Source organism: Coregonus lavaretus, assembly GCF_964263955.1.
Source record: "Coregonus lavaretus genome assembly, chromosome: 18".
Lineage (NCBI taxonomy): Eukaryota > Metazoa > Chordata > Actinopteri > Salmoniformes > Salmonidae > Coregonus > Coregonus lavaretus.
In genome coordinates, this window is record NC_140005.1 from 24,352,920 (window position 1) to 24,377,092 (window position 24,173).

The window sequence follows — 24,173 nt, forward strand, 5'->3', positions numbered from 1 at the left end:
AACTCGCCGTGTTTGGAGGAGGAGGAATGCTGCCTATGACCCCAAGAACACCATCCCCACCGTCAAACATGGAGGTGGAAACATTTTGCTTTGGGGGTGTTTTTCTGCTAAGGGGACAGGACAACTTCACCGCATCAAAGGGACGATGGACGGGCCATGTACTGTCAAATCTTGGGTGAGAACCTCCTTCCCTCAGCCAGGGCATTGAAAATGGGTCGTGGATGGGTATTCCAGCATGACAATGACCCAAAACACACGGCCAAGGCAACAAAGGAGTGGCTCAAGAAGAAGCACATTAAGGTCCTGGAGTGGTCTAGCCAGTCTCCAGACCTTAATCCCATAGAAAATCTGTGGAGGGAGCTGAAGGTTCGAGTTGCCAAACGTCAGGCTCGAAACCTTAATGACTTGGAGAAGATCTGCATAGAGGAGTGGGACAAAATCCCTCCTGAGATGTGTGCAAACCTGGTGGCCAACTACAAGAATCGTCTGACCTCTGTGATTGCCAATTAAAATTATAGACTGATCATGTCTTTGTCAGGGGGAAAACGTACAAAATCAGCAGGGGATCAAATACTTTTTTCCCTCACTGTAAGTCTAGAAGAGGCAGGTTTCTAACAGACTCAAAACTGAACGGGTGGAGAGGGAAAGCGACAGATGAGAGAGAGATGTTATTTTTCTTCCTTTTGACACTTTCAAGAGGTTTACTTGAAACAATTACTTTTCTATTTCATTACCAGTGAGCACCAACAGGGAGGGCAGGATGGAATTGGACTGGTTCTTTGACAAGGGCCTTCCATTGTGTAGAACAACCAGTACAGCTCTCATTAGTATGGTGCTCCTGGACTGAGCATGGGGGCCCTAGCCTCCTCCCCCTCCTTCCCCCTACCATCTCCTTCTCCTCCTCCTTCTCCTCAATACCTGCAGAGCTTAAAAAACACCTGGCTCTCCAGTTTGCCTGATGAATTTTTCATGATTTATTTTTGTTTGTTTCAGTAAACCTAGTAAAAAATAATCTGGAGAGTTTCCAAGAGCGGTAAATCAGGTATTCTAATTAGAAGTGCAGAGTAGCTGGTGAGCATGCATAAATACACTCACTGTGTCTCCCTGGTTGGAGAGAGCAGCGTGAAAGCTGCTGCCACTGCTGCTTGGCCTCCTCCAGATTGGCCACAGGCAACAGAGTAGAAGATCTCTGGTATAAGAGAAAAACATACAGTACCAGTCAGTAGTTTGGACACACCTACTCATTCAAGCGTTTTTCTTTCTTTCTTAAAAAAAAAAAAACTATTTTCTACATTGTAGAATAATAGTGAAGATACCAAAACTATGAAATAACACATATGGAATCATGTAGTAACCCAAAAAGTCTTAACCAAATCAAAATATATTTTAGATTCTTCAAAGTAGCCACCCTTTGACTTTTTATTTATTTTATCTTTATATAACTAGGCAAGTCAGTTAAGAACAAATTCTTATTTAGTATGACGGCCTACACCGGCCAACGCTGGGCCAATTGTGCGCCGCCCTATGGGACTCCCAATCACGGCCGTTTGTGATACAGCCTGGAATCGAACCAGGGAGTCTATAGTGACGCCTCAAGCACTGAGATGCAGTGCCTTAGACCACTGCGCCACTCGGGAGCCTTGATGACAGCTTTGCACACTCTTGGCATTCTCTCAACCAGCTACACCTGGAATGCTTTTCCAACAGTCTTGAAAGAGTTCCCACATATGCTGAGCACTTGTTGGCTGCTTTTCCTTCACTCTGCGGTCCAACTCATCCCAAACCATCTCAATTGGGTTGAGGTTGAGTGATTGTGGAGGCCAGGTCATCTGATGCAGCACTCCATCACTCTCCTTCTTGGTTAAATAGCCCTTACACAGCCTGGAGGTGTGTTGGGTCATTGTCCTGTTGAAAAACAAATGATAGTCCCACTAAGCGCAAACCAGATGGGATGGCGTATAGCTGCAGAATGCTGTGGTAGCCATGCTGGTTAAGTGTGCCTTGAATTCTAAATAAATCACAGACAGTGTCATCAGCAAAGCACCCCCACACCATCACACCTCCTCCTCCATGCTTCACGGTGGGAATCACATATCCGGAGATCATCCGTTCACCTTCTCTGCGTCTCACAAAGACACGGCGGTTGGAACCAAAAATCACAAATTTGGGCACATCAGACCAAAGAACAGATTTCCACCTGTCTAATGCCCATTGCTCGTGTTTCTTGGCCCAACAAGTCTCTTCTTCTGATTGGTGTCCTTTAGTAGTGGTTTCTTTGCAGCAATTCGACCACGAAGGCCTGATTCACACAGTCTCCTCTGAGCAGTTGATGTTGAGATGTGTCTGTTAATTGAACACTGTGAAGCATTTATTTGGGCTGCAATCTGAGGTGCAGTTAACTTTAATGAACTTATCCTCTGCAGCAGAGGTAACTCTGGGTCTTCCTTTCCTGTGGCGGTCCTCATGAGAGCCAGTTTCATCATAGCAATTGATGGTTTTTGCGACTGCACTTGAAGAAACATTAAAAATTATTGAACTTTTACGTATTGACTGACCTTCATGTCTTAAAGTAATGATGGACTGTCGTTTCTCTTTGCTTATTGAGCTGTTCTTGCCATAACATGGACTTGGTCTTTTACCAAATAGGGCTATCTTCTGTATACCACCACTACCTTGTCACAACACAACTGATTGGCTCAAACGCATTAAGAAGGAAAGAAATTCCACAAATTAACTTTTAAGAAGGCACACCTGTTAATTGAAATGCATTACAGGTGACTACCTCATGAAGCTGGTTGAGAGAATGCCAAGAGTATGCAAAGCTGTCATCAAGGCAAAGAGTGGCTACTTTGAAGAATCTCAAATATAAAATATATTTTGATTTGTTTAACACTTTTTTGGTTACAACATGATTCCATATGTGTTATTTCATAGTTTTGATATCTTCACTATTATTCTACAATGTAGAAAATAGTAAAAATAAAGAAAAACCCTGGAATGAGTAGGTGTGTCCAAACCTTTGACTGGTACTGTATATATTTCATCATACTGCTTGCTGTATGTGTACTGCTACACTGGTGAAATAGAGAGGTACATGACACATATCATAGATCATAGATGTATCTCTGACTTTGCTGTAGAGCGGTTGCTGTGGTCTGATATGTTTGAATCCCCTGCTCCCCATCACACTAACCCACCTGACACATCTCATGTGCCTCCTCACTCTAGATCATGAATACTACTGGTCAGGAGAAACAGAACTTTGCTCTATGGAGGATAGACCTAGAAAAAGCCTGATTCGTTTCACCAACCACAAGACTCACAATCTTAAACTGAACATAGTAGGTCCTATTCAGTTTAGTCTTGAATGGTAGTAGTAATTCCAGTAGTGTCCACTGCCGTGATGTCATTGATGAAGATGTCAGTTGGTGAAGTCATTCACTCTCTTACAGAGGAGTCTAGCCTGGATCCACTGCTCCCCAGCTCCCCAGCCTAGCCTATAGCCTATCCCAGCTGATGACAGATTGACTGATCTGGAGTAAAAACAGAGTGCTGACGGCTGCCTTAGGTTTCTGCGGGAGAGAGAGACATTAAAGGGGTGAGGGATTGATGAAATCTGCCCAAACAGTCTGAAAGGAGCTTGTTTTGTTTGTGTGCATGAGTGAACAGGAAGAGGTAATTAACTGGCCAAGTGGCGAAAGGTTGGAGTGATGGATGGGTGTGGTGTAAACGGACACACACACACACACACACACACACACACACACACACACACACACACACACACACACACACACACACACACAGAAGTGTGTTCTTGTAATAACAGTCATGACAAAGTTAGTATGAAAGGTAGCTAGAACCCTATTGTGTTTACTCTTTGGTAACATGAGTGACAATGACAAATGGACCAGCCATATGTAGTTGTGACTAGCTGTGGAACACAACATTGGGAGTCTTGTGTCCCAAAGCTAGTTGTAACATATCATTATGTGAGGTCATTTGTTTGCAGGAAGCTTGTTTGACAGAGGTCCATTAATTATTGCATTCTACTTGACCCAGAGTGTCATTCAATGGCTGATTGTTTGATAAACAGTGGCATCTGCTTGTATAAATAATAGAAATGGAGTGGCTCTGTAACAGTACTGTAATAGAGTCCTTCTATCATATTTAAAATGATACGCAGCATATTACACACATACTGTAGCACAGTGGTCACCAACCTTTTCTGAGTCAAGATCACTTTCGCAGTCAAAAAGAAAGCCGAGATCTACCTCTCAGAATTAAAAAAAAACATTACTTTAAAAAATGTAACATTAACCTAATAAAAGCAGTTCTGTAGGAATGAGGTTTGTGCAGTATGCCTAATAAATTGAACAGCATATTGGCTAAATGCCTGGCTATATTGTTCCTCTCAGACCATATTATATTTCAAAAATCCAGCTTTGATAATAAAATAGATCAGTTCGTGTAGCACTTGCGAGGCACAGCTGAGCATAAATGTAAATAATTTGCAAATAATTTGCTTTTTTATTTTACTGGACTGATGGTACCTGCATCTAATGGTCATGTTGCTTTCAAGACAACTGTGAACGTGGTGGGGTGGGGGGGAGAAACGAGGTCAAATCATGACGTCAGTGATCTTCAGGTCGGAAACTCTGAGCTCTAGAAAAGATGCTAGAGTTTCCGACTTGGAATTCCGAGTTGGGTGACCGTTCAAAACGTATTTTATTTTTTCGAGTTCTCAGTTGTCTTGAACGCGCTGAAGTCGGAAGTCGGAGATTTACAAGTTCCCAGTTGTTTTGAACACCGCATTAGTCTCAGCGGTGGGAGGGTGAGAGCAGCAGAGGGTGCGGGTTTCACGGTCCCTGCTCTCTCCTTCCTTTCCTCCGCTGAGACTGATCAGAGAGAGAAGACACCGTCTTCCACCTGATGGCGAAGCTGGAGTCGCACCTCATCTGCCTCATGCACAAATGTATGTTTTCCTCTGTCCAGAGAAAGTGAAATATTCCTCGATATTCAAATGCAGGGCTATCGATACACTTGGCTAGTCATTCATTGCAGCTGTAGCACATGTGGAAGTAGGGAGAAGTGCGTTTTATGTTTTGTAATAGTTTTGAATAAAAACAGTGTTGACAGTGCTGAATAAAAACGAACACTCATAAAAACAGCAGCTCTTTGCTGTATTCTTTGACAGTCTCTCTCTGTGGTCATGGTTTTAAAAGTCATGAAATATCACTTAGGCTAGTATAAAACTTTGCTGTGGCCTGGGTCGTGGAAGCTGTTGGCACAGTGATTTGAGCTATCCAATTGGCCAGTGCAATAGGCGCACTCGATTTAGCCACAGATCTCCCGGTCCGCCGGGTAGGTGGAGTTTGTCTTTTAAGACAAATGAAATGGTTCAAAATGGGAACACTTTGCGTACCTGGTGCGCAGAGCTTCTAAATCAAGTGCACCTATCGCCAACAGCGCAACATCAATAAAATAAAAAGGAACGCAAGCCTTTATCATTGGCTTTTCTACAGAGATGTTTGGTGATCGACTAGGAATGTCTTGAAGATCAACCAGGTTGGTGACCACTGCTGTATTTTTTATTTATTTATTTTATTTATTTAACCTTTATTTAACTAGGCAAGTCAGTGAAGAACAAATTCTTATTTACAATGATGGCCTGCCAAAAGGTAAAAGGCCTCCTGCGGGGACGGGGGCTGGGATTTAAAAAAAATATATAGGACAAAACACACATCACGACAAGAGAGACACCACAACACTACATAAAGAGAGACCTAAGACAACAACATAGCATGGCAGCAACACATGACAACACAGCATGGTAGCAACACAACATGACAGCAACATGGTAGCAGCACAAAATATGATACAAACATTATTGGGCACAGACAACAGCACAAAGGGCAGGAAGGTAGAGACAACAATACATCACGCGAAGCAGCCACAACTGTTAGTAAGAGTGTCCATGATTGAGTCTTTGAATGAAGAGATGGAGATAAAACTGTCCAGTTTGAGTGTTTTTTGCAGCTCATTCCAGTTGCTAGCTGCAGCGAACTGAAAAGAGGAGCGACCCAGGGATATGTGTGCTTTGGGGACCTTTAACAGAATGTGACTGGCAGAACGGGTGTTGTATGTGGAGGATGAGGGCTGCAGTTGGTTTCTGTAGCATTATCTATAACTATACTGAACAAAAATATAAACGCAACATGTAAAGGGTTGGTTTCATGAGCTGAAATAAAACATCCCAGAAATGTTCCATACGCACAAAAAGCTTATTTATCTCAAATTTTGTGCACAAATGTGTTTACATCCCTGTTAGTGAGTATTTTTCCTTTATCAAGATAATCCATCCAGCTGACAGGTGTGGCATATCAAGAAGCTGATTAAACAGCATGATCATTACAAAGGTGTACCTTGTGCTGGGGACAATAAAAGGCCATTCTAGAATGTGCAGTTTTGTCACACAACACAATGTCACAGATGTCTCAAGTTTTGATGTTAATTTCTTTACCATAAGCCGCATCCAACGTTGTTTTAGAGAATTTGGCATTACGTCCAACCGGCCTCACAACTGCAGACCACGTGTAACCACGCCAGCCCAGGACTTCCACAACCGGCTTCTTTACCTGCGGGATCGTCTGAGACCAGCCACCCGGACAGCTGATGAAACTGAGGAGTATTTCTGTATGTAATAAAGCTCTTTTGTGGGGAAAAACTCATTCTGATTGGCTGGGCCTGGCTCCCCAAGTGGGTGGGCCTATGCCCTCCCAGGCCCACCCATGGCTGCGCCCCTGCCCAGTCATGTGAAATCCATAGATTAGGGCCTAATGAATTTATTTCAATTGACTGATTTCCATATATGAACTGTAACTCAATAAAATCGTTGAAATTGTTGCATGTTGCGTTTATATTTTTGTTCAGTATAAACACTGTACATAACAATCATTAAAATACTGCACACATACATCCATTGCACAGCAGGCAAGAACTAATAGCTTGACATATTTGTCTTTATTTGAACAACTGTCAGTGCTTCCATTTGCCTTGATGTTTAGGCTTGATGTTTGAAAAATGTCAAAACAGACATAAATTGTTCATGTAGGCCCGTCCTGCTAAATTATGTTTCTTCCAGACAAAGTTTGACAGGTAAAATCGATTCTGAGTACTAAGTAAGTAGACTCGATTGTATAGGCCTTGAGTCAGTGGGACTTGCGAGTATTAGGTTCCCAAAACAACCCAGTCAATAGGTTGCGCTGCGCGATAACCTACCAATCCTATGCAGATTGCAGAAGCACCTCGAGAAAGTTCAGCGCAAGCGTTTGCTGCAGTCTTCTCGTGCTCACAACAACATCAAAGCACATAAGGGATAAATCAACTCAAAAAGTCCACCTGCTGTCATCTGAAAAGCACAGGTAAATTAATGTTCGCATAGCGCTAATTAAGCAATAAGGCATGAGGGGGTGTGGTATATGGCCAATATACCACGGCTAAGCTATATGGAATGTTTTAAGAAGGTCATGCCAAGGATCATTTAGCTATTTGATTGTATATATTATTTTAATGAAAACAATTTTTGGGCCTTACTGCTATTAGCCGATACAAACGTATTGAATAACAGATAGTCCCCCAAAAAAATCTAAAAGAAGTTTGTTCTGAATTGTCTGTCCTATATCTGAGAGATATAAGAAAGATCAAGATGAGAATTTTTTATGTATGTATTTAACCCCTTATTTTTTACACTAAACAGTCTCCATATATACTTCTATTCATTTTTCAACTGGTATTGGGGGACCTTCAGTCTTGTGAGGCCTGTGGGCATCCTAGAGAAAAAATGTACGTGTTCATGAGAGTCTCACCTTTCCACAGAGGGGTCATATTAGTGTGTAGCCCAGACTGTTCGGACACTACAGACAGAAGTTGCTGTACAGACTTCAGACGAGTCCCAAGACGCTTGTGGGGGTCGTAGAGCAAAAGGTTTGCAGGCCAAACCGTTCCACACTACAGACGATTTTGTGAGAAGACTGATTTTTGGGATGTATCATGGTCTGACAAACACCGCTCTAGCTCTGTCTCCTTTCACCGCAGATGTGGAAGTGCGACATCGGCGGATGCGGTGGAATGAGATGCATCCAATGCAAAAAACAGATATCTCTAGCTTAAATTGATGGATTTTTATGGGGATCTTTTTATTATGCTAATTCGATTTCCTCGGGGGCGCGGACATCGACTCTAGGGGGTTATTAATATAAGCCTCGCTGTCTGCCTGTCCGACCTCGGAAACAATGTTTCACTTCTATCTCTGTAGTACCATACATAGTGAACAGTTCCCAGAGGAGACAATTTTTCTGAGCCAGTCGAAGTCATGCCCAATGACATTTATTATTATTATTATCATGGACATAGCCAAGTAAATGCCAATAGAGAAAATGCTCAAATGAAAATGCAGCTAGTGTACTGTCATTCCAGGTTCATTGTTTGACGTGACTGAGTTAGCTGAAGTTGGCTAGCTAGCTAGCAAGTGACAAGAACGTTATCCAGCCTGCATAGCAACCATTTTGTTTAGAATGGACGACCAGACCTTTTGCATAGCAACTATGCAAAAAATGACTGGGTTGCATCTGTAGAAACATGACCAAAATCACTAACATGGAGATTTGTCCGGACTATATCTTCTGGTGGAAGAATGAAATTGTATGAATTGACTTATCAAAATAACGTTTTAATGAAAGTATTTAATTTACTGTTATTTTAATATGTTGGTAACAGTGTTATAAAAGCAATAAGGCATGCAAATAAATCATGTTAAAAAATAAGACGCAAGAAAATAGGGCAGTCTAGAGTAGTAATGTTAGTAGGCTACTTCAACTGAGAACTTGGTTCTTTTGTCAGTCAGGAGTGAATTAATTACTTCAGTGGTGGATATTCTATCTCTGGAATGATGTTCTTATTTTATCATGCAGACAAATAACAACACCCCAATGCTGTTGCTAATGGAGAGTTTCTGCTTGGGAAAGTGTTCTATATTTACTTTATTCTGTGTGCTACAGACAGCAGGCAGCAGTAAACATCTATTTTATGTGGTTTGATAACCCTCCCAATTAGTGTGCCACAGGAGAGGTTTCCACAGAGGTAAACAGCATGCTAGTGTGAGATCCTGACTCATTGTCTTCTCTAGCTCCACAGCAGAGGACCAGGGTGGTTAAACGTGATGATCTGTTGTCCTCTGCTACTACTGGTGGTTCAGCATTAACTGCTCCTGAAGTCAAATTAGATCTATGGGTCTGCTGAGGCTGTCCAGCCCACTGCTGCTCCAGGGGATGGCTGAGGGGTGAGGGGGGAGAGAGTTGAGGGTATGGGTATGGAGGGGTGAGGTTGGGAGGGATTACCGCTAGATGTGGTCCTTTTATCCTGGGAATGTAATCTGTTTTAATGGCCTGTGGTCACCCAGGGCAGGCCTGCAGCTGTGCTCGTTTTTCTCTGGCATGGCTGTCAGGGAGAGCCCAGGCTACCTGTGGGAAAGTGAGCCTGTTGGCGGCTCTCGTCCACACTGTGGGACCTGTCTGTAGGTTCCTGTGGTTTATTGGGGCCTAGTCCCATTGAAACACAATGGGGAAGGACTACTGACAGGGCCAAAGGTGTCAGAGGCCAAGTAAACAGATACAGCTCAGACTGTCTTAAGCTGTCCTTATGGAGAAATAAGAGAAGGGAGAGTGGAGGATTTCCAATTTTTAAAAGGCGCCAGATGAAGTAGCTGTGTTGTTGTGTGGTCCTGTTGGTTTTATACGCCGTTATAGGAAGTATGAAAAACTCTGCTGTATTGTATTGTGTTAACAGCGATAATACTGTTGGGAATGGGCTCTAGTGTGGAAAGACAGCACAGTGTTGACCTACTGAGTCATAGGGGGAAAGTTTCCCTGTACAATGGTGTAGGAGAAAACTGGAAGAAGGAAGGAATGAATAGGAGATTGCACAACTGAATCTTATCAAGTCAACTTTTGGGTGTGCTGTGGCTGTACTGCCTCTTGCTTCCTTTCACTGAATGGCCACCACAACACAGAGAGCTGCTCTGTGGTGAAGGTCACTGCTCCCCATCTGACAGGCGCTCCGCAACTCAATGGAATATAAAATACAGTTTCCAAGAGTGTTCTACTTTTAATAGAGCGTGCCTGAAAGTCTTTAGTCTGGCAAGTGGCCTCATGCATTTGAAATCGCTATGACTGCTTCCTTATTTAAGTAAGTCATGGGTCGGCTTTCAGTATCCGGTCGGCCGATCCATAGCTGAATTTCATCAGACGGTAAACATCCATTTGCATTGAGGCACCCGGAGGACCCATGCATAGTGCAGAGAGAAATCATGCACATCTTTTACTCTTTCTCTCCATATCAAAGCGGTTACAGCTGAGCTTGTTTCCATCAGGACCTGGGCAAAGGCTTTCTGATGACGCTCACCACCCAGACAGTTTGTCTCCTACCTCTCCTGCTGCCTCTCTGTTTCTCCTCATCGTTAGTATGACAGAGAGACAAACTCTATTCCACTGGCACTTATTTTCCATTGCATGCCAGCCTCCTTTCCATAATAAGGCCACAGCATCTGACTTCATTCGTCCCCAGTTTAATAAAGATCCTCATTGACAGTCAATAAACCGACACAACAACCCACATGCCCCCAGGCAAGGGGCACAACTCCAACCTGCCTCCCTCTCTCTCTCCATGTCCCTAACTCACGCTCCCTCTTTCTCTAGAGTGCTTGTGCTCTGAAGCCTAGTGGTCTTCCACTTGTACCTAACAATGGTTGAAGAAGCTCAGGCCTTCATGTCCCTCTAAATGGTCTGGAACACTTGTATTGTGTTGATGCAGCTCATTACAAGAGTCTCTCAAACTGGGCGATTATTTACACTCACTTGCACCTGTCAGCAATAGATCACATGGATAATAAAAGAAACGCATCAGGCCTCAATGCATGCATAGTACAGTATGTCACGTCTCATGTATTCCACATTAGGAATTACACAATCTCCTCAGGTCATCGGTTTGTGTTAAAAATATCTTGGTACTTGCCTGTAAAATCTAATTTTGTTATCTGTACATTGGAAACAGATATCACCTAGGAAACAGATATTGGAAACCGCTTCCTACAGACACCATAAATTTTTTAGGTGTGCATTTGTGAGAGTTTTGACAGGCTGCAGTTCAGGCCAGAAATCCTTTGAGAAGTCTTAAAATAACAGACCGACAGAGAGTCAAGGTCATGCCCTATCGGATTATTTTTGATTTACGGCTTGCTCTCCTCGTACCTGATGTGGAGATAATCACATACCATCTGCCCTTCAGACTCTCCACCTAAAAGATGGGCTAGCATTATCATCTCCACTATCATAACCATCATCATCATCACCATCAGCATCACCATGATCCACTTCCTACCCCTGACCTCTGGCTCACTCTTCCCCAGAGCATAATGCTCACAGAGAGACAGCTTTACAAGGGAAACTCTCTCGCTAACTTCCAGAACATCCAGAATAGCAGATGGGCTGAGCTTTGTGGCTATTTTATTGGCTCTCCTAAATCAACACCTAACAATACATGGAGGGAGGAAGGAATAGGATGTATGGGATAGAGAGAAGGAAAGAGGAATTGATTTCTTCCATATAGTCATGCCCTGAGGTGGGGTAGGGTTGGCTTGGTGGGAGGGTGAGAGGTGAGGAATGGGTGGAGCCCAGGAAACCAGGATGGATTTCTCTGATTATGACTGCTCACAACCAAATACGTTTTCCAGACTGAACCATGTCCGTGGTGATATGTTATCCCCGCTCTCTCTCTCTCCGATTTCTCCCCTGATTCGTCACAGACCTGGTGAGTTCAGAAACTGCCCTCTGTTAAACAGGTTGAAATAGAATGCCTTCACATTAGTTCCTCAAATGTATCAGTGTCTTGCAGCACCAGATCTTTCTCCAAAGCACAATGGTGTTTACATTTTAAGCCTCTTTACATACAGTGCTATGAAAAAGTATTTGCCTCCTTTCTAATTTTCTCTACTTTTGCATATTTGTGATACTGAATGTTATCAGATCTTCAACCAAAACCTAATATTAGATAAAGGGAACATAAGTGAACAAATAACACAACAATTACATATTTATTTCATAAACAAAGTTATGCAACACCCAATTCCCCTGTGTGAAAAAGTAATTGCCCCCTTACACTCAATAACTAGTTGTGCCACCTTTAGCTGCAATGACTCCAACCAAATGCTTCCTGTAGTTGTTGATCAGTCTCTCACGTCGCTGTGGAGGAATTTTGGCCCACTCTTCCATGCAGAACTGCTAAACTCAGTGACGTGTGGGTTTTCAAGCATGAACTGCTCGTTTCAAGTCCTGCCACAACATCTCAATTGGGATTAGGTCTGGACTTTGACTAGGCCATTCCAAAACTTCCAATTTGTTGCTTTTTTAGCAATTTTCATGTAGACTTGATTGTGTGTTTTGGGTCATTGTCTTGCTGCATGACCCAGCTGCGCTTCAGCTTCAGCTCACAGACGGATGGTCTGACATTCTCCTGTAGAATTCTCTGATACAGAGCAGAATTCATGGTTCCTTCTATTAAGGCAAGTCGTCCAGGTCCTGAGGCAGCAAAGCATCCCCAAACCATCACACCACCACCACCACCACCACCATGCTTGACCTTTGGTATGATGTTCTTACTGTGGAATGCAGTGTTTGGTTTTCGCCAGGCATAATGGGACCCATCTTATCCAAAAAGTTGACTCAAGTTTGCCAAAAAGCACCTGGATGATCATCAAGACTCTTGGAAGAATGTTCTATGGACGACATGGTTCCAGTAATGCCTGGCGAAAACCAAACACTACATTCCACAGTAAGAACATCATACCAAAGGTCAAGCATGGTGGTGGTTGTGTGATGGTTTGGGGATGCTTTGCTGCCTCAGGACCTGGGCGACTTGCCTTAATAGAAGGAACCATGAATTCTGCTCTGTATCAGAGAATTCTACAGGAGAATGTCAGACCATCTAAAGGTGGCACAACCAGTTATTGAGTGTAAGGGGGCAATTACTTTTTCACACAAGGGAATTGGGTGTTGCATAACTTTGTTTATGAAATAAATGAAATAAATATGTAATTGTTGTGTTATTTGTTCACTTATGTTCCCTTTATCTAATATTAGGTTTTGGTTGAAGATCTGATAACATTCAGTATCACAAATATGCAAAAGTAGAGAAAATTAGAAAGGGGGCAAATACTTTTTCATAGCACTGTAAATGCATGTTCATGGGAATTTCCTGCTAGATCCTCCTAAGAGGATAATTGTAGCTAACATATCCTGCATTAGCCAACACAACCCCAGCCAACACTATGATAAGAGCTGTGGGATGATCTACAGTACGAGCTAAGAGTTATCTCAGCTTTCCCAGCTTTACATACTAGCAATGCATTGCCAATAGTGTCAGTATCATGTAATTAATAATTTATCAGAGTATATCACTAATTATAAACTGGGTGGTTTGAGCCCTGAATGCTAATTTGGCTGACAGACGAGGTTTATCAGAATATATATCACGGGTAGAACAAAACATTTATTTTTACTGCTCTAATTACGTTGGTAGCCAGTTTATAATAGCAATAATGCACCTCGGGGGTTTGTGGTATATGGCCAATATACCACGGCTAAGGGCTGTATCCAGGCACTAAGAACAGCCCTTAGCCGTGGTATAATGGCCATATACTACACCCCCTCGTGCTTATTGCTTAAGTATACCGGATTAAACCCATATTACACCTATGAATTCTCACATGAAAATCCATATTGGAAGAGGACCAGCACAGTCGTGTCCTGCCCAGGGCCAAGCCGAGCAGCAGCCTCACTCCTTGGGCAGGCCTATGTGCTCTGTGGTCCCCTCTCTGGATCTTCTGCCTGGTGATCTATCTCTCTCATCATGAGGGCTGGATCAGTGCTGTGGATAGAGCAGTGAGATATAGGGACTCCGTACACTGCTTAGAGACTCAGGGACCAAATGAAGATGATGATGTCCTCTGCCCTGGCTTGGCTGTTAGTTAGAAAGAGCAGGGCCAGGACAATACCAGTATCACGATACTCGTTAGTATCACGATACTCGTTAGTATCGTGACAAGGAAACAAAACATGAAGCAGATTTAACTTTAGGAAAACAGCCCTAAAAGCTCAGACACACCTGTAGGATTGTCAAACGTTTGCCTGCCGACAGTACTTTGCACCTCTGAACAGTGTCAGCAGTCAATCTCTTTTGTGTTCACACAGCAAAGACCTTGGAAGTCGTCAGCCACTCAGCCTTGTTAAAATACTCCAAACCAGAAAGTGGCAATAGCGTTGTTTGGCAATGCATATCCGTGTGTATTGCTTATGGTCTAGATTCCAAGCTATCTGTGCAAATGTTGCTATTTTGTAGAAAGCCGTTGATGTAACTACCTAGCAAGATGACGAATAAACAATTACATTCCCTCTCCATAATCCCATACTGCCAGTGCCAGCCCATAGCCAAATGTTTAGCTAGCTAGCTAACGTTAGCATATTCCCTAGCTAGCACAACATAGCTAGCTAGCTAGCTAGCTAAGGACACTGCACTAAATTGGCAGTTAACACAGGCAGCTGTTTCATGGAAACTTGCTAATCCATTGTGATTTAATTATAATGTCAATACTAGCTACAGTGGTTAGCTAGCTTGGAGGAAGTATTTAGTATTGTGTGCATTGTGTCTGTGCACTTTGCTAGCTACCATCCCATAGCCTACATTGCATATGATGTGTGACTGGCCACTGAGGAGCATTGCGATTCTACAAATAGAAACGGCAGGTTCGTCGCTATTGGGTCGGCACGCAGCAGGTACCGCTTTTGACCTAGCAAGAGAAGGAACGACCTCCCACTGTGATAAGTACCGGCAGTCTATCGGCAGTGAGATTCTCAGTGTGTTTCATCCTTAATGTTAGAAACATCCAGAGTCACATGTATTTATTTTCCAAGCTATAGCACACAATATTTTACATACAGCAGGTTTTTAAAGGACCAAAGAGTTTGGTCTGCTTTGTGTTTTCATTTTTGCCATGGAAAAAACATTGTGATACTTGTGTCGTCCCGGCCCTAATAAAAGGAGGTGAAGTGCAATATACTCATAAGGATAGAGAAACTGGTCAGTTTATATTCTTTCTGTAATGATACTCATTTATACTGTAGGTATAAGCATAGATGGAGGTTACCTAAAAGTATCTGTATTGAGCTGCCTTCAGAGGGAGAATTAAAGTCAATGGGTTGTGTCTCTATGGAGACTGCTATATTGGGCCTGCTGTATTAAGTGGCACTGCATTAAAGGCAGTGGGTTGTTGTTTGGCCAGGCCGTCTCACTCCTCCTGATCACTACAGAGGCTCACTGGAACAGAGGCCTCATAAACAATATGTATCTGTGGCCTTCTGTCTTAGAGCTCCACTCCAATGGGTGGGAGGTTACTGCGCCTTTATGCCCCTTCAGAGACTGGGACTCTGTGTTTGTGTGTTTGTGTTTGTGTGTGTGTGTGTGTGTGAGTTTGTGTTTGTGTGTTTGTGTGTTTGTGTTTGTGTGTGTGTTTGTGTGTGTGTGTGCGCGTCTGTGTGTGGGTGTCTGCGTTTGCGTGTGTGTGCGTGCACGTGACATAGTATGAGAGAGAATAAGTTGTCTTAGAACCTCACTTGCATGATGAGGAAAAGCAGAGAAGGCGTGACTTATAATCACTAGTGAAAGGCTGGGTGTTGTGAGTGGTCGTCAGGGGCTCTATGAGCCTCTAGCTGTCAGGAGGAGATGGTTATTTTCACGCTGGGCGTCTTATCGTATGTTTTCATACTGACTATCATAATATGTAAATAGTCCGCTCTGAGGTCCTAGGATCGGCTCAGCTGTTGTTTTCTTTTGTGGTTCCTTCTCTAAACCCCCACAACTCCCTTCCTACCCAGCTGCGAGGGACACCTCCACTGGTCTCCTTCTCTAATTTGGTGCCGTGTAAAACTCTTATTCGGGTTCTGGGGCCTTAAGCAGCCTTGCAGAAAGTTGGAGAAGAGTCTGGCTGAGTTGGTGTTCCAAAGGAATGCTCAGACTTTGATTTGGTAGAGTCTCTTCCACTAATCCCCCAAACTGCCTTTTCGTTAACTCTTCTTATTTGCCCCTGTTGTTTGACTTGGGTCCAAGGCCCAGGCAGGCACATCCACCAGCAACATGATCTGCTGTCTCTGGTTGCAGGCGGAGCAGCTCAGTCTAAACAAACTGAGTTCCTGAGGGGGACGATGTGGATGTGGTTAGGCAGGCAGGGAGGGAGGGAGGTAGAGCTAGGATCAAAGAGGGCAGCCTCCGGGAGGGACCACACCGATAGCCACTGTCTGACACGCATGGAAAATATGAACAACATCAAGGAAACCCCCCAATCACACTGATATGGAAATGTGACGTAGTCTACCATGCTTTATTCTGAATGGGACCATGTTAAGTCTCTTTCTTTATTTCCTCTGCAGGATCCTGGCTACGCAGCCTTCCTATTCGACCAGCTCCAAGTGCCTGGAAGCCATGATGGCTGCTGTCAGGTGTGTTCTACACCCCTTCACCAGCTGAGGCAGGAGGCCCTGCAGACAGTAGCCCTGACCCTGAGCCACGACATGCCCGCTCTGCCCTCCTCCACCCTCTCTGGGCAGCCCCATAAACTGACACTCTCCTCCTCCAGTGCCCATGTGAGGCAGCCCTCCAAAGCCCACGCCCATGCCCACACCATCCTGCCCCTGGGGGAGAGTTGGCACAGGGGGCAGGGCTGTCCTCAGGGCTCGTCTGTCTCTGCTGGGCCCAAGACCAGTGTCCAGGTGACGGTGGGGGGAGGGCAGCTGACTGGGACCCTGGGATCGGTCACCATCCAGGCCCAGCAGTACCTGGAGGGCATGTGGAGCATCTCCAGAGTCAACAACTTCCTCCCTCAGCCCAGCCCAGTACGTATTCAGACCTTCAAAACCTTCATCATTATCACTATTGATACAGATACACTATGTCAAAGCACATCTAGGAATATTTTGTATAGACAGCTTGTTACTCTTGTCAATGTTGTTTTCAAAGTTATTTGTGAACCTTGGCCTGAGAACTTTGAGCGAACAAAGTCTGACAATGGAAATATTACATCTCAGACCTTTAGAGAAATGAGAAGAACCTCACACAGACCCTGAGCCTCAGAACTCTGCAGGAGAGGTGACCTCTCATTCTTCAGGAGTCATGGGTCCTGGGTGGTACTGGCTACTTGGGGAGACCAAGACTAATGCACTGACCTCCTCCTCAAGGGCAGCTCAGACCCAATGACCAACTTACAATCTTCCTATAACTCTCCTCTCAGGCATACTACAGTATATTGCTCCATACAGACATATTCCCCATGTCTTGTAATATACTTTATCATTATCATTATGGGATGTTGTCCTTTATATTGAGGAGTCTTCTTCCTGCAGCGAGAGAGAGTGACATCTGTCTCTTACACATTGCTGTGACATTCTACACTAGGGAGTCTGAGAGCACTGAGCAAAAAGCAGTCGTTAATCGCTAATATTTTCTACTTCTGTCATTTTTATGTTCTCAATCAGAAGCTGTTTATGGCTCCTCCGTTTTATTTCTAATATGGCATTGAAAATCGCTGACTCCGTCAGTGTTATTCCTTATTCTGGACTGAGAACATGTTTTTCTCCTCTTTAACTGTCAACAAGTGCTTTTAGTTCCAGTTTATGGGAAGCGTCCAGAATCCTTTAACAGCATGTGTGCAATCTAGGGCAAATCAAAAGGCCTTGCATAAAGGGAGAGAGACTGACTTGTGTTCTCCTATGTGTCTAAAAGCAATTAGAGCCGAATGGGAGCTGGGATGAAGCGTTGCACAATGCCACACAGCTGAGCCTGGGCCTCCTCAGAGACACATGTTCCTTCAGGATACCACGATACAAACAGCAGAAATGTGCCTGGTGTTATTTTCTAACGCCCATTTCTTTCATTAAAACAAGATCCCTCAGAATGACAAAAACCCGCACAGGAGGATTCGGAGCTGCGCTGTGCCCGAAAGGCAAGCACTTTAATTCACAATTCCCCACTTGAATACTTTGTGGGAAGAGTGTAGAGCTCTGTAGTGCAGACAAAGGAAGGGAGATGGCCCCTGTTTGACAGCAATCCTAAGGAGTGTTTTATTCCGAGGGCCTTAGTGCTCAGGCACAGCAATAACGGTTGCTGGCCGAGAGTACTGAGCACCTCTGAACGCAATTTATGAACCGTGTGCTCAGAGAGCATCGATTTTACATGTAGAATCGCGTGATCAGCAGACGAACGCTAGATCCATGTTCAGTGCGATGTGTGCTCTATCTAGTCTACCAGCACACAGCCCATTATAGGACACCATGAAACTTTCATATAGTGAAAAGGCTCTGGCTTGGAATTACATTTGTGGTCATTTACACTACAGATAACAGCTGGGACAATGGGCTCACTGAGAGACTGGGTTATATTTGGGTTAAATGGAGGAAACAGCACATCCGTCCTCTGGGAGGTCGGCTAGAGAACTCCAGTCTCCCAAAAACCTGATGAAGCAAAATCAAAGCATCTGTTGTTGAATTCTCCCCTCAGTTGATAATTTAACACCTATGACTTCTAACCCCTGATATCGGATTTAGTTAGATTAACAACTCCGTCATTCTAAGCAGTGCGGACAACAGTGTGAGTAGTGAATACTGAACTTAACAGTGGACACTACAAAATGACTAATTGATTGACCCAAATCTGTGATTTGACCTCTGCTCCACAAAATCCACAATCAAATGCACGCTAATCTGCTAAAACCGAGTGCTCTTGACCCTGGGGGTTTAGAGTGTGTTGTTGGCCGCTGGTGGCGCTGTGTGACCTCTCACTCGTCTGGTACCCACTGGAAGCCCAATGGACCATCTGGGCTGCTGTCTGCCACGGTACAGCTGGTCCTGCATGGCACCCTGCCACACAGGGAGAGAGAGAGTGAATGATAGTGGAGAGCGAGAGAAAGAGAGAGGATAGAGGGAGAGAGAGAGTGAAGGATAGAGGAGGGAGAGGGTGAGTGAAGAATAGAGGAGGCACATTTCTATTTGAACTATTTTCTGATGAGTCCCTCCTATACTGTTCAGTCAAAATTCATTTTCTAGGGCAACATTTCGGGAAAATCCAAAAGGTCATGGATTTATTGTGGTGCATCCCAGTGATCCGTCGATACACTCCTCCTCCACCATTTGTAGTGGTTGCTGAAGCCATTGGAGCAGGACGGGCCCAGATTAGCAGGGTCTATTTCACCTCAGCAGTAATGGCCTGTCGGACAGTGGGATCAGAGGTCACCGGGGATCCCTACTAGGCTCTGGCTCTGAGAAGCGGATGCTCTTTAGACTGCTGATGGGAAGGGAGTCACTGAGCCCAGCTGGCCTGAGACAGTCTATATTGGAAGCACACTGTCTCTTCTTCTTCCCCTCATCCCTGGGAAATAGGAGCTATCAGCTGGACGGGGGGCCAGGGTGTTGGCGTTGAAGGGTGGTAGGTCCCCTCATTACTGACACTCAGTGTAAATGGCCCTGGACACATGGCACCCCTGTCAGTGCCTAATTACCTGACCAGGGCCCTTAACCAGGGACAGCAGTGGCCTTACTGGCTACCGCCTTGGAGAGCAGGTTGCTTGAAGAGCTTAAGTCCTGAATCTCTCTCCTGGGGGAATGCTCTCTGACAGGCATCATGATGTGTTTTTCAAAATCATATGGGTGTCTTTGTGTGTTACAGTGAGCTGTTTATTCTGGTTACACCCCCCAACACCCCTCCGCCACCCTCTACCCCTCACTCCCTACCATCAATGGGCTCCTCGAACCTGCTGCCATTTTGATTCTAAAACCTGACACCACAATTGGCTTAATCTATGACAAGGTTGTGGATGAGCTGTCCAGATAGGCTTCCTGCCTAAGTGTGTGAAGTATTTCAGTCTGGATGATGTGACACGTGTACACCTCTCTGGTATTTGTTGAGTTCCTGTCCTGTAACGGACACCCGCCTGCTGTTGTTAGTCTTTCCGCTCTGCCAGGTGCGTGAGAAGAATCTGCGATCGGCTCATTTCAGTTTGCACCCTGACTCTCCATCACGCACTTCACAAATCATAACCCAGACATGTACACGTACAAGAGGCCCTCGCTCTCTCACAACCCACCAAACACCATATTGGACTTTCAACACAGCCAAAATACCATCCTAAATAAGCATGTTCAATGATTAGTCTTATATCCCAATGGCCGGCAGGGATGTAGCTCAGTTGGTAGAGCATGGCGTTTGCAACGCCAGGGTTGTAGGTTCGATTCCCACGGGGGGCCAGTATGATTTAAAAAAATAAAATAATTATAATGTATGCACTCACTAACTGTAAGGCGCTATGGATAAGAGCGTCTGCTAAATGACTAAAATGTAAAAAAATGTGTCTGGCGTCTAACAAGAATAGGTTGATGTGATTATTAAGAAGAAGAACTGGCAAACACAAATGGCTCTCTGAGGTGCAGTCAATGAGCGATTCCCTTGGGATTCAAAACAACCACATTTGGTTGTGGTGATCATGACAAGCTTATAGTGTCAGTGCTTGTGTTGAGGTATAGCCCTACTGACGGAGGTGCCTGTGTTCATGTGAATGTCCGAATGTATGCCCCTGCATCTTGATGTATAGCACTCGCATGTCAGCTAGCTATGGCATATAAATAGTTCCGCTGTCAGCCTCCGTTGACAGATGGCATATACCAGTAGAACACTTTATAAAAAGATTGTAAATTATGTAATTTTAGTTACCAAACATGAATCTAGGGCAAACATTGAGTAAGTAAATATGCAGAGGGACTGGATAGTGTTGACAAAATATATACTGTGAAGCCTCATGCCGTGTTTGACTCCAGGTTGCTGGTTACCCAGTGTGGAGGTGTCACCAGGATAAATGTAAAGGAAAACTAGAGGCTTAATTCTACCATTTCCTCTGGGCTCATTGATCAGTATACAGTTGGATATACTAGTTGTTAGGGTAAGGATTAACCCTGTGTTATCATGGTGAACCTGGTAGGAACAGTGATGTTTATTATGGGCTGCCTGGGTGATCAGTGGACTTTGTCAGAGAGAGACCAACTCTCTGGCCCCCTTCAGCAGTCCGAGAGCAGCCTGAGACCTGCCTCATCACCCCTAGTCATTACCACCCTTGGGGCCTGGGGCCAGGCTGAGGCAGCTTCCTTCTGCTCCTGACTCATACCCCAGCTGGCAGGCAGCGCTGCAGACAGGCTCTGCTCTGTTACCCCTCTACATCTGAATCTTAAGCATACCTTCACAGCGCAGTAGTCATCATGGGCCTTTCTGAGAAAAGTGTTGCGTCTACTATGGTATTCCACTGCTTATGGTTTGTGTGTAGATATGGAGATGTCATTTGTTGTTGGGTGTTCAATATTTATTTTCCTGTTTAAGTCAAGCTGTGCGTTACAAAGCTGTTCACACATGCCAAATTAGCTGCTGATATATGTATATGGCCAATGATTTAACGGCTAAATTGTAATTAGATGTTGGCTATCACTTAATTATCATTCACACCGTGCATCCTCCTGAGTGTTGCCAGAAACAAGCAGTCCAGTCTAGTCCAGTCCAGTACAGTGCCCTTGCCGTTCTGTGGGGAGTTAGTTGTTGCTGAGGTGAATAGCTGACACCCGTTTACTGGGATGGCCAGAGCAGCTGCCTGCCCATCTGTGGCAGAGGAGAGGAGAGAGGGAGTAAATGGGCTGGAAGAGAGGTGTGGAGGTCCAGTAGTGGTGGTTAACTCTTGAGGCTCACTGTGTCTCTCTCTGTCTGTCTCACTGTCTGTCTCTCTCGGTCTGTCTCTCTCGGTCTGTCTCTTTGCAGGCACAAGGTCTGATGGGGGAGGCAGAGAGGGACATCCCTGTCCCTACCTCGGAGGCCCCTGTCCCCAGCTCCAGCTGTAGCCTGACACCCAGCCGACAGAGGAGCCCCGTCCAGCTGGGACAGTGTGACGTCGCCCCCCCTGCCCCTGGCCCCACCTCCACACCCACACCCACTTCCACTCAGAGTGCATCTGCTGCAGCCTCCTTCTTCATCAGGTAAGCACCATCCACAGTACACACAACCCGCCTTTCACTCAAATCACACCTGAAGAGAGAGTCTGACAAAGGGCTGAGAGTGATGATGATTATAGTCTGCTGTGCTGTATCATGTTGGCTTTAAGGTGTGTTTGGTTGGCTGCCTCTGTATGGCGTGCTGCTGTGGAAGGGATCTGTGTGGAGACTTGTCTTCACACAATGAGGTCATGGTTCATTATTGCACTAGAGTCTAGCGTGATGTGGACCTATTCCATGAAGATGTTGTCCTTACCATGGTTGAATTATGGCATGCTGTTAGGCTGTGCTGGAACCAGTGCCCATGAATGGATAATGTCTCACGAAAGGGCTTAGGTTCAAGCACACAGTTTTACTATTGTGTTTTTCTTTGATGTACATCTGTGTTTTTCGTTGTTTGGCTCTATTTAAAGTCAGTCAGTTTTGCCTCTAGTGCAGTTTAGCTTGTATTCAGTCTTGTTATTGTCTAAATTCCCAATGAGTTGTCTGCTGCTCCCTGTATGTAGTCAGTCTCAGCAGACACTCAGTGCTCCATTTGTCTCTGGCAACACTAATGCTCTGGATGATATGTGTGCCTCCAATGGGAGTACAGACAGCTTTCCAATGGCTTCTCTAATGCAGAAGGATGTCATTGGTAGATTCTCAGGCAGGTTGGTCAGTGTGTACATTCCCTGTCCCTGTACAGCTTCAACTCCCCAAGGAGCTGTGTGCCCTAATGAATGTTAGCCTGTGGGAAACTGGGGGAAGCTGGGTAAGGATGATGCATAGGGCTGTTAGAGCGTTGCACCCTGGGAGGCAGAGGACACAGGCGAGGGGGACGTTGTGAAGTGTGACAGTAAGGCTCAGCTTTCTCTCCAAATACTCCAAATGTGCTCCCCTTGTCAACTTTAGCGGGGTCAGAGTATAGGACTGGTACTATGGGGCCTCTCCCTTGTCAGGGAGGATATTCCAAATGCTCTTCTAAATGTGTCACTTCCTGTACGTGTCACTTCCTGTGAGCGAGGCGGTGGGTAAAGCGTGAACAACGGTGAGCTGTGACCTAGACATGGACAGGGTTCATTTCAGAGGGGGATTTATTATTTCTACTGTTTTCTTTGGACAAGGGCTCAAAAAGCGAAGGCTGGGCAGCCATGCTGTGTTTGTCTCTCTGTGAGGGAAAAACAGAGGGAAAAGAAGGGAGAGGGACTTGTTTTCCCCCTCATTTGCGTCCTGGTGGGACAGGAGGGTAGGTGGTGGAAGTGGTGAAGGGTTCCACCTTTCATTTCATCCCAAAGATACTTCCCTGCCAAGAATGTGTGTTGTTTTGCTTGGCGAGGAGAAGTATGGTGATGATGGGGTCCGGACAGCTTTAAACAGCATCACATTCCACAGATACAGATACAGGACAGGGCGGTGGATGGCTAGGTAGTGGGTGGTGCCGATGCACTGGGCTGGACTGGAAGTACACCCACTTCCTCAGCTACTGCAACTGTTGCCTCCACAATCACTCCCCAATCATCATCATCGTCATCTTCATCTTTACTCTAGCACCAGGGTCAGTGTGCAGGCTAGGGTTTTGTTCTGCCACTGCTGATTGCAGTAACAGTGTTTTAGTTCTCAAAGCAAAGCTCCTTCTTCTCACTTTCTCCCACTGACATTTGAATTAACAATGTAAAAACCTGAAGACCAAATTAGCCCCATCACGTTTTGGGGCTGATTGAAAACTCATTTGTAATGAATATTCCTTTTCGTCCTCTAAAGATAAAATGAGTTAAATCCATGTGAAAGTGCTCAGAGACCAGGATATTTGAGCTGAATAACCAAAGTGCTGCTCCCTTCTGGAGCTGTTCAACTCACAGATTAAATTTTTGTTAGAATGCAATTATGTAGATGCTGAGAGGAAAGAGGAAATCGAGAGAGAGGGAAAGAGAAAGAAAATACTGGTTCCTCTGGTGCAAAAAAATAAAAAGCATTTGAAATAATTTTAAACTTGTCTGTTCCATTGAAAAATTATTT

At 44.7% G+C, this 24,173-nt stretch overlaps 1 protein-coding gene across 1 annotated transcript in view; it reads left to right on the forward strand.

Annotated features, from left to right (window-relative positions):
• Positions 1-24,173, forward strand: part of LOC311145222 (kinesin-like protein KIF26A) — a gene marked incomplete at its 5' end in the record, with an annotated part of 109,770 nt that overhangs the window by 42,138 nt on the left and 43,459 nt on the right. The window contains 2 exons of the mRNA XM_084181447.1: positions 16,536-16,997; positions 21,949-22,163. Of these exons, the coding sequence (XP_084037573.1) occupies positions 16,536-16,997; positions 21,949-22,163 (677 nt within the window). The remainder of the gene's footprint in view (positions 1-16,535; positions 16,998-21,948; positions 22,164-24,173) is intronic.